Raw genomic sequence first — 12136 nt, 5'->3', positions numbered from 1 at the left:
TCGTTTCTAATGGCTGAGGAATATTCCATTGTATACATGTGCCACATCTTTATCCATTCATCTTTCGATGGACACTAAGGCTCCTTCCACAGTTTGGCTATTGTGGACATTGCTGCTAGAAACATCGGGGTGCAGGTATCCCAGCGTTTCATTGCATCTGTATCTTTGGGGTAAATCCCCAACAGTGCAATTGCTGGTTCGTAGGGCAGGTCTATTTTTAACTCTTTGAGGAACCTCCACACAGTTTTCCAGAGAGGCTGCTCCAGTTCACATTCCCACCAACAGTGCAAGAGGGTTCCCTTTTCTCTGCATCCTCTCCAACATTTGTGGTTTCCTGCCTTGTTAATTTTCCCCATTCTCACTGGTGTGAGGTGGTATCTCATTGTGGTTTTGATTTGTATTTCCCTGATGGCAAGTGATGTGGAGCATTTTCTCATGTGCGTGTTGGCCATGTCTGTGTCTTCCTCTGTGAGATTTCTCTTCATGTCTTTTGCCCATTTCATGATTGGATTGTTTGTATCTTTGGTGTTGAGTTTAATAAGTTCTTTATAGATCTTGGAAACTAGCCCTTTATCTGATACGTCATGTATGGATTGATTTCAAGAATGGTCTGAAAACTCCTGTTTTCTCTACTTCTTAATTCTTGCTAGAAATTCTACTTATTGAGATTTTTATCCATAACAAAGTTCTTTAACCTTGTGAAATGGAAATAATGCAGGAAATAGTAACAGATCAGCCATTTAAAGCTGGTATGAAAATATTTATCAGATGATTTCCTATGAACAAATATTGATCACAGAGTTATATTCGATGACAAATATTTATATGGAAGGCTAACATAAAATGGGATACAAATGAACAGAAGAAGGTATTGTCCTTCTGAAAATATAATTGAGGTTTTATTTATGGTTTATCGACCAACGTACATTAATAAAGCTAAATGATATTAATGTCATTGGAATTTAGATTTGGAGCTCTATAGTATAGAAATAAAATCTATCTGTAGAGAGATATGTTTCTAGTGGGATATAGTATTTCTATTACCTTCTATCACCTAGTGCCTTCTTCTAGGTTCAGTCCCATTTCTGTAAGTGTGTGGGTAGGTTATAAATATAAATTGTACACTTATTTGTTAAATATAAACACTGGAGAATGGAAATAATATTGTTGAAAGTAAAAATGAGTAGTTAAGTGTATATCATTTCTATGTAGGTTCACGTTTTTATGTGTATATGTTTGGGTAGTTGGCCTATTTACCACCGACTGATTATGACTTGGCTGATATTAAAATAAGATTGCCACCTGATGACAAATCTTCCATGGAGAAGATGATTCTGAAATGTGCCAGTTTGTGTGACAATAAATCATATTGGGAGAAACTACAAAAAACTGGTAATAAGAGTTGATTCCTGCAAGAGGTTTGCCAACTATAAAGATAACATTCCTCTGCTACTTAATTTAACACATGAAAAAGGAAGCCAAATGTGACACATGACTTAGCTCCAGGACCAGATGTAGTGTTGGTCTCCTTTCTCTTTTTTTGGTCTCCTTCTGCCTGTAGCCAGTGCCTCATAAATAATTTGACTTGGAAGATATTTTTGCAGTTATTTGTGGTCTTATATCATGATTATTGCTTTACTTCTCCGGGACCCTCTGATGCGTGAACATGCAGAACTACACTTCTGTGATGGAGTTCATCCTATTGGGAATTCCCAATACCGAAGGGCTGGAGAACATGCTGTTTGTCTTATTTTTGGCCTTCTATCTCTTCACCTTGTTGGGAAACCTGCTCATTTTCCTCACCATTCTGGTCTCCTCCAACCTGCACACCCCCATGTATTTCTTCTTGGGAAACCTGTCTGTCTTTGATATATTTTTCCCTTCTGTGAGCTCCCCCAAAATGATGCTCTACCTAATGGGGCAAAGCCGGACCATCTCATACCAGGGCTGTGCCTGCCAACTCTTCTTTTACCACTTCCTGGGTGGCACTGAGTGTTTCCTGTACACCGTGATGGCCTACGACCGATTTGTGGCTATTTGTCACCCTTTGCGATACACAGTCATCATGAACCGCAGGGTGTGCACTGGCTTGACATTGGGCACTTGGCTGGGCGGCTGTCTCCATGGAAGTATCCTCACCTTTCTGGTCTTTAAGTTACCCTACTGTGGCTCCAATGAGGTGGACAATTTCTTCTGTGATATCCCAGTGGTGTTACCCCTGGCCTGTGCAGACACCTCTCTAGCTCAGACAGTGAGTTTTACTAACGTGGATGTTGTGACGCTTACATGCTTTTTCCTTATCCTTACTTCCTATGGTCACATCGTCCTTTCTATATTGAAAATCAGCACTGCGGAAGGCAGGCGCCGAGCTTTTTCAACCTGCAGTGCCCACCTGATGTCAATCTTCTTGTTCTATGGGCCGGTGATGCTCATCTATCTCAGGCCTGCTTCCAGCCCCTGGCTAGATTCTGTTATTCAAGTGTTGAATAATATTGTCACTCCTTCTCTCAACCCTTTGATTTACACCTTAAGAAACAAGGATGTGAAATTGGCTTTGAGGAAAGTATTCACTCAAATGGTCCACATTTCTGGGGTATAAGGTATAGGGGCAATTCCTCTCTGAAATTCTTTGGGGGAGTTGCTTCAGATCCACTATTCTTATAATGAGATTGTTGCCAAATAGTGAGCTGGGCAAACTACCAGTAGTTTCTTAGGAATACTGATAGTCTCGTGGTAAGTGTCAGCTGAGCCACTGATTTAGTCCTACATGGAAAGGACTGGGTTAATCAGGAAAAATTTCCAGATTAACCCAGCCTTTTCTGTTTTTAATTTGCCAAAACAATGTATCTTTTCTGCCTCACACAGTCTGTACTTGTTGGAACTATGTTTTGACCAATTACCATAAAGCTTCAAGTTTCTAGAAGCCATGGACTGTCTTCCTTTCCTCTCCCCCCGTTCTTCTCTTCCTTCCTTCCTTCTCTCCTCCCTCTTTTCTTCCCTTCCTTCCTTCCAAAATGTGTGCCTTACTCAATTCTACTACAATATCTCTCTGGCCATTTAACAAAGCTGGTTTTCATGGTCAACACGCTATAAAATTTAAAAGCATGATGGTGGTACAGTTTGCTTAAGTTTAAACTTAATTTATAACTTTGGCTTTAATCATATCTTCCTATTAAAGAATAATTCCATTTGGAGCTTTATTCCTTTGGCCTTCAGAGATGTCTGGCATTAGTCTTTATTCATTATATCTCAAGTGAGAAGCTGGCTATTAATCTATTCTTATAAGACAAGAGAGTAGATTCCTGCAAATTTTAGAGGAGAGCCTTTTTGAGCTAGAATTCTCTATACACTGTAGATATTTTCTGTTTCTAATATATCTGTAATTAATTGAAATTGAACCAGTAAAAATATTTACTATTTATTTTGTAATCTTTTAACATTTACATTTTAACATTTAGTCAAATAAATTTCAGGCTGATCACCTATCTGCTCAGTCATCCAGTTCAACTTAGAACAATAGTTAACATTTAAAATCTTCTTATTATGTGTATGATGGTATCCTAACCCTTTGCATGTATTGACTAAATTAACTCACAAAATCCTAAGAGGTAAATACCGTGATATCCTTCTTTTATAGATGAATTATGGGCAGAGATATATTCACATGAGGGAAATTGAATCCAGAGTTAAACTTTTACTGCCTTATAAGAAGAACTAAAAAATCATAAATTCTGTATTATCATAGCTATCCCTATATCTTGCTTTTAATATATCATTGACAGTTCTTTTTTTTTCCCCTAAGATTTTATTTATTTATTCATGAGAGACACACACAGAGAGAGAGGCACAGACACAGACAGAGGGAGAAGAAGGCTCCACGCAGGGAGCCTGAGGTGGGACTCGATCCAGGGTCTCCAGGACCTCACCCTGGGCTGAAGGCGGTGCTAAGCCACCGAATCCCCTGGGCTGCCCGACAGTTCTAATAATTTGCACATTGACATAGAATATTTTGGACCTATTAACTAACGTAATCTAAATAGCATCTCTATTAGGTGGAAACAATTACTCTCTTCAGTTATATGTGAGAAAACGGAGACACAAGGAAGTTATGTTAAATAATTTCAGGATAGGAAAACAGTGAGACATTGGATGTAACAACAGGAGCACTCTCGGTGACATAAGTTGAAATAAGAAATGATGGGAGGGCAGCCCCGGTGGTCCAGCGGTTTGGCGCTGCCTTCGGCCCATGGTGTGATCCGGAATCGAGTCCCACCTCGGGCTCCCTGCACGGAGTCTGCTTCTCCCTCTGCATGTGTCTCTGCCTCTCTCTCTCTCTCTCTCTCTCCCTGTCTGTCATAAATAAATTAAAAGAAAGGAAGAAAGAAAGAAGAAATAAATGATGGGAAATAAGAACTTCAACTCTTTTCAACTCTACCATAATCCATTCAGCCAGTTAGTCACAGACTAACTTAAAACTGTTTATCTGACTACTGTCAGATGGGATCAGAACAATATCCACTAAATTATCTATACAAAAAAGTAAAAGGGAGGGAATATTTGTGAGAGCAACATCTACCTGCCTATAATATAAATCAAGCATTTATATACAACTAGCTGATTTTCTATAATAGTTGCTAATATAACTACTTTATCATTCAAGGGCCACCTTATTTACCTTATTTGAATGGTCTTTGATCCTTGGCACTATCTCTGGTATTGTATTCATTTGTGTTATAGTACAACAAAAAACTGACACTTAGCAGTTTAAAACAAAATTATTTATTGTCTCACACAGTTTCTGAGGGTCAAGAATCCTGGAGTAGCTTAGGTCTGTGGTCTTGGCTTGGGATCTCTCATGAGGTTGTAGGCATGCTCTTGGCCAGGGCTGCCTTCATCTGAAGGCACGATTGGGGCTGCAGGACATGCTTCCAAGATGGCTCATTACATGGCTGTTGGCAGAAGGCTCAGTCTCATTCAGTACCTGGGCCTCTCTTACATATAGTCATACATATAGTCACCTACACGTCTTCACAACATGGCAACTGGCTTCTACCAAAGTGAGCAATTCAAGAGAAAGTCTAAACAGGAAGTTGCAAAGCCTTTTGCGACCAACCCTCCAAAGTCATATACCATCATTCCTGCTTTTATTTTCTTTCTGTTAGAAGTGAGTTACTACATTTAGCCCATCCTTAGTGTGAAAGAAATCGGGTGCCACCTTTTGAAGTGAATGTCAAAAGATCTACCCCATCACAGATACATGTCCACCTTATTTAAATTTTTTTTTCCTATTGTAATTCTTCACTTAGAATGACTTCATATGCTGAAGACATATCCTGCATTATATATTTCTTTACATAGTTTTCTTGGTTTAGAATGTCCATTATAATTTTTTCTGCCTTTAGGAGAACCATGTATCTTTTGGATTTTTGTTCATCCTTAACCTTTCCATAATACTCTTTCCAAACATCCCATTCTGCAATGATTTTTTTTTTTTACCAGATGTTGATACTTATTGCTGAAATTATTTACTTGTCATTAAGAAATACAAATTATAAGAGTTCTTATATCATCATTTTGGGTAGTTACATGATTCACAAGTTATTATTTAACATTTCAATTAGTGACTAGCCCAGAATACAATTAAGTCAGAAGGACAGGCCTCAGGGTAACATCAAATATTTATTGTCTGTTTACTATGTATGTATTTATGTAGTGCTATCCAAAGAGGATGGAGTAGTTAGCAAGATAGGTATGATCTCTTTCCTTACAGAGCAGAAGACATATTGGGCAAGTCAGACATGGAGCAAATACTCAATATATGATTGGAATAAATGTTCTTAATAAAAATAGAAGAGACTGAAAACTCAGATCTTGATGAAAGTACCAGGACCAAGGAAGAAAGAAAAATAGAAAATTCAACAAAAAAGGGAACCCACAGCACTTGCCTGGAGACAAGGAGCATCAACTTTATTATTATATATTATCCAATTTCTGTTTCTGTAATGCTGAACTTAGCTATCTTGAACACTATCGCTCTTCCTAGCTGGCACTGTGAAATAAATTGAAATGGCACCCTTACAATGAATGGAATGGCACTTTAAAAAATGAAGTCTTATGAATATTGTTCAAAATATTTTCAAAATGCCTTACGTACCAAGGTGATCAGTAACTTGGAGCACCTGTTTTCCAGGAAAAAGAAGGCTCTCCACTGACAGGGAACTTCCTTGTAACAAATATTATTTTAAAAAAGAAAATAAACAGTTTAAATGAATGATCTACCTTTTCAACTAGTCTCCAACCTTTCTGAGATAAAAATTTATACCTAATATTTCTCCATCTCTCTACTGTGCCTTGCACAGTGCTCTTTGCATGGTAGGTACTTTCTACAATCTGTTTTAGACTTTAGAAATTCTATCCCTATTCAAACCAGTGAAAAAGCTAGCAGCTACTATCTCTGAATCAAAGTTTAGAAAACCATTTCCCTTACCCTTGGGAAAATTCAGCTCACTTAAACCCGTAAGGGATAAGTATGTCACAGGTGCCTCTGCAACTGCTGGACTAGAGACTCCATTCATTTTTTGCCACCTCAATCATGATCTTTTATATCAGCCCAATATAGTCAACTCACTGCCACCCAAAAGTTTTCATAAATTCATCTTATACCCTCATTGATTTTTTTCCCCCTGAACCACCCACAATTTAATCCATTTCTTTTTTTTTTATCCATTTCTTATGCAATTGTCAACCTGGAATGTAATCTACTTATTAATGTGTGGTGGGACCAACTTATAACACTCTCAACTTCCCTTCCAAGTCCAGAAACAATTGAGATAAAAGACGAAGGTGTTAAACTACATCAAAATAGCAACCTGATTACTGATAATTAAGTTATATTACCAAATTAAGAAACATGGCTCAGGGCATCTGAGTGGCTCAGTCGGTTAAGCATATACCTTCAGCTCAGGTCATGATCCTAGGGTCCTGGGATTGAGCCCTGCCTAGGGCTCTCAACCCAGTAGGGAGGCTGCTTCTCCCTCTCCTTCTGCCCCCCACCATGTGCATGTGCACATGTGTGTGCATGTTCTCTCTCTCAAATAAATAAATCTTAAAATAAAAAAAGAAATATGGCCCAGATCTGTGGCCAAATATGTTTCTTAATCTTTTCCCCAGTGAATGCATTTGGTTTCCCTTTTTTTTCTGTCTCAGGAATCTTTCTCAGAGAATTTAGTTTATGTTTCCCATTTCCTTACATGTTGACATGGGCAAAGCATCCCTCTGTAGCTGTTAGCGGGATTATCAGTTTCTATGACATGTGGTGGCATGATAGCTCAACCATTAACTAGTAAGGGAGGCACAGAGGCATCCTTCTCCATCTGCTGCTGTGGTGTGAGGAAACAAGCAGAAGAGCAAAGAAGACCCCAAATTTCAACACAGTGACAGCTAACATTTCAAAGTGAAGTATTTCAACTTCCAAAACTGTTGTGGCTTCAAGCTATTTTGAAATAACTTATGTCTGAAAGATATTAGACAGTCCTAATATGTGCCCTATGTATATAACATACTGCACAAGGCTGATCCGAAGGATCAGGAAAAGAGACCTCTTTGAAACAGGAAGCTGTAAGAATAAACACATGAGTGTGAGATTGGGTGTCTATCAAAATTATTCTATAATTTAGTGTGATTTTATGAGGATTATCACTAATATCAGAACGAAGATATTGTGATAATTTTAACAAAATGTCAAAACATGTTTTAAAGTCTTTGGTGATAGATGAAAAGGGAATGGATACACAAAAAGATTTGTATGGGATTGGCCATAGGGATATTATTCATAGTATTCAAAACATTAACAACACAGGAAACAACAGATGTTGGCAAGGATGCAGAGAAAGGGGAACCCTCTTGTGCTGTTGCTGGGAATGCAAACCGGTGCAGCCATTCTGAAAAACAGTATGGAGGATCCTCAAAAAGTTAAAAATAGAACAATCCTACGATCCAGCAATTGCATTACTGGGTATTTACACAAAGGATACAAAAATACTAATTCATAGGGATATATGCACCTTGATGTTTTAGCAGCAGTATCAACAATAGTCAAACTATGGAAAGAACCTAAATGTCCATTGACTGATGAATGGATAAGGAAGGTGTATATATACACAGTGTGTATATATATATATATATGTATATATACATACATATATATATACATATACACATATATATATGTATATATATACACAACTTATATCACATCATATATATGTATATATATGATATAGATAGAGCTAAGCAAAATAAGTCAGTCAGAGAAAGACAAATACCATATGATTTCACTCAAATATGGAATTTAAGAAACAAAACAAATGATCATAGAGGAATAAAAGAGAGAGGAAAACCAAGAAACAGACTAACAGAAGTCTTAACTACAGAGAACAAACTGATCATTACCAGAGGGGAGGTGGGTGGAGAGAGGGTTGAAATAGGTGATGGGGATTCAGGAGTGCACCTGTTGTGATGAGTACTGGGTGATGTAAGGAAGGTGTTGAATCACCATATTGTAAACCTGAAACTAATATTACACTGTATGCTAACTAACTGGAATCTAAAACAAAAACAAAAATAAAAACAAAAACCAAGACCTCTGGTAACATCCTAAAGGCCCATCATCTAGTGAAAAGATAAACAAAATGTAGTATCTTCATACTCTGGCATATTATTTGGCAATAAAAAGGACAAACTATTTTTACATGTTACATCATGGATGAACTTTAACAATATTAGGCTAATAAAAGCAACCAACTTCAAGAGGCTACCTATTATTTCATTCCATTTACATGAAAGGCCTAAACAAGACAAATTTACAGAAACAAAAACCAGATTGGTGGTTAATTTCCTGGGGAGAGGAATAGGAGTAGAAATTGATTGCACATTGGTTCCAGGGAAATTTGGGGGGTGATATAAGTATTCCAAATTTTGACATTTGCATAACTCTATAAATTTACTAAAACTATTTAAATCATACACTTAAAACTGTTGAATTTTCTAATATATAAATTAAACCTTGGTAAAGCTGTTGAAAATAAGGCAGAAGTAAATGTTGAACAAACGGATCATATATTTCTTGTGTCCAGCAGAGAGGAAAAAGCAGCTGACAGGGACATTTCCACCTGCTTGACAAGCATACTGATATGGTAAATAAAAGTTTGTCAAATTACTCTAGCAGAACACTTGATTATAATCATCCTGTTCACTCTGACTTAACTCTACACTTAGTAACATCCTCCTGAGAGAGTATTTTGTTTTGAATGTAAAATTTTACCCTTTGGAAACAAATATGCTGACCCATAAACACATACTTTCCAATAAACGTGGGGTTTTATTTCTCCTTGTAAATTTATACATTGACATTTATATATAATGTGTAAATCATATATCCATAAACTCATGTATCAGCCACATGTATGGTGGTCTTTTGAAAGAGAATGTCCTATGACATTGACTGGCTGGGTGACAAGTGAATTTCTGCAACAGATACTTGTTGAATGAATTAATGATATAGGAAGCTTAGGAAAAACATTTCAATATAAGGAATGATATAATCTTGGGCTATTTTGTTACTTGTTACTTGATGACTCTTAAGATTTTGTCAAAACAAAATCAAAATGAGACGGTATACACAGAAGCTCATTATGTTGTATCTTTTCCTAATGTGGATATATTTTGGGGTGTTTGGGTGGCTCAGTCAGTTTCACGTCCAACTCTTGATATCAGCTCAGGTCTTGATCTCAGGGTTGTGTATTGAAGCCCACACTGGGATCCATGCTGGATGTGGAGACTACTTAAAAAAAAAAAAAAAGAAGGAACCTAATGTTCCTTATGTGTGTTTGTTTTAATGAGTTGTAGTGATAGTAATTATGAGATGTATAAACCCCTTGAAGAATTAATTCATTGAATTATTTATACATTATATATTTATTATGTATAATAAAAAGAAATAAAATCAAGAGAAGTAGATTTTGAAAAGAAAAAAAATTCATGGAGGGGCACCTGGATGGTGAAATGTCTGCCTTTGGTTCAGGTCATGATCTCAGGGTCCTGGGATGGAGCCCTGTGTCAAGATCCATTCTCAGTGGGGAGTCTGCTTCTTCTACTCCCTTTGCCGCTCCCCCTGCTGATGCTCTCTCTCTCTCTCCCAAACAAAAAATAAAATATTTTAAAACAAACAAACAAATAAATAAATATTAATGGAAATTAAGATTCTAAGGAGTTCTACATTAAGCTTATACATCCTGGTTAAAATATATTATTTGAACCAAGCTACAGTAATTAAAGTATGCTAAGATTAACATTGGTAGCAGTCTTAAAGGACAATGAAGAGAAGAGTTGTTAGAAAATGTTAAGCTATAAATTCAGGCAGTTGAGGAAGTAATAATGAGGCATTAAAAAGCTAAATGTAGAAAAAAAACAGTGGATGTGTTTGTTTTAACACCGAATGGGGTTATTGCCTCTTTTCTTTGAGCGGCTCCTTGGTTAACCCACAGCCCCTTCTTCAAACTCATATCTTCCAAGCCCAAGGTCACTGGGCAACTCAAATCTCTGACCCCAATGGAGGGCTCTCTGCCAGAGGAAAAAATACACCCAAGAGCTGCTGCCAATCAGAGATTTAAAAACAGAATATAACTAAACACCGCTACCTAATTACATTCTCATCTAAGAAGTAATGAGGTAGAAGCAAAGGGAGGGAGGAAAGGAGTCCCCACTTTAATGGTTCCCTCTGCCCTACAGATGTTCTAGTCAGTGCCCACTGGGAAGAGGGTCCCAAAGGAACATGGGAGACATTTATTCTCTGTGGAGGGTGTGAATGCTGTTCCTTTACTCAGAGAACAGAGGTGCTATTGCATCTAGATTTTCACACCTGAGCGAATAAGGCTGAGAAAGAGGAGAGTTTGGCTTTTCTGGCCTCAGAGCCTGGGCCTCATGTTCTACAGCATCTAAAAGCAACGAAACAGAGGGTGGATGTGGGGCCTGGCTTTCAGCTCAAGTTGGCTATTTCCCTTCAGTCTGGTCTGTAAGTGCTTTCTCTCTAGAGTGCTTTTTTTTTTCTCATCTACTGGGGTGTACACACCAGAGGAAGGTGGGAATGTGGGAATTGGCTTTATTGGTGTTGGGGCTAATACTGCCTTAGCTGACTTCATGGTACTTTCTTAAGATAGTCCCTGACTAATGAAGCTCAACCTTAAAACCTTAATGGTGATTGCATTATTGTCATATTGCAGATATAATCGCTTTTCAGAGATTAAATTTCATATTGAAAGAAGACGGTTGTTGTTAATATTTTTTGTAGTCTATTACTTTTCCCTACATTAAGCATTATCTTTTCCATCCCATTTTACTGTGTTCCCACTACACAATTCTGTTTTCGGCTGTCTGGCTGATGATGGAGAAAGCATTTTGTAAATCATTTACAGCAAAAGGTCATCCCAGAACTTCTGCAAGTCAACTGAACAGATAGAGTATGTGGAATAAAGACTCATTAAAACCAGAATATTACTATTTGGAATGAATTTTTTCAACAAGGGTGGGTAGGGTCAGGACAGAGATTTTATATATATGAAAGAATGAATCCTCACAAGAATTGCAAGACATTATGCTATGTATACAGATACACAGGAGATTTAGAAATTTTTTTTTCCAGTTATCCACAGGCACAGAGCAGGCAGTGGATTTGACATTTAAACTCAGACTTAACTGTCAGCTATATGCTCCACCCTCTATTCCATTCTACCTCTTGTGTAATCTCTTTATTTTCTTTCTAAAGAAAGAGGAAAAATAAACAAATGACTTAAAGTCACACACCAATTAATGACCAAATTGGAAAGACTCCTATTCAGGAGTTCTTTATAGAACTTTTAAAAACTTATAAAGAACTTATAAAAAAGTTATAAAAACTTTATAAAAACTTTTATTTTTTAAAAAACTTTATAAAAAGTTTATAAACTTTATAAAGTTCTTTATGGAACTTTATAGAGGCATTGTCAGTTTCCAGCGGGTTCTCTGAAGACATCAGTATTTTGGGAAAAGTTCATCTCAGCAAGGCCATTCTTTGATCTTCCAGGACTAATTAGACGTGGCG

General features: G+C 37.2%; 1 protein-coding gene across 1 annotated transcript; it reads left to right on the top strand.

The window, feature by feature from the left end:
• The first annotated feature begins 1666 nt into the window (after window positions 1-1666).
• LOC112671010 (putative olfactory receptor 10D3) lies at window positions 1667-2599 on the top strand. The gene has a single exon (XM_025464822.1). The coding sequence runs from the start codon at window positions 1667-1669 to the stop codon at window positions 2597-2599; it is 933 nt and encodes a 310-aa protein (XP_025320607.1).
• The last annotated feature ends 9537 nt before the right edge of the window (window positions 2600-12136 follow it).

This window comes from Canis lupus, chromosome 5, assembly GCF_003254725.2.
Source record: "Canis lupus dingo isolate Sandy chromosome 5, ASM325472v2, whole genome shotgun sequence".
Classification (NCBI taxonomy): domain Eukaryota; kingdom Metazoa; phylum Chordata; class Mammalia; order Carnivora; family Canidae; genus Canis; species Canis lupus.
This window is presented reverse-complemented; position numbering and strand designations above follow the sequence as displayed.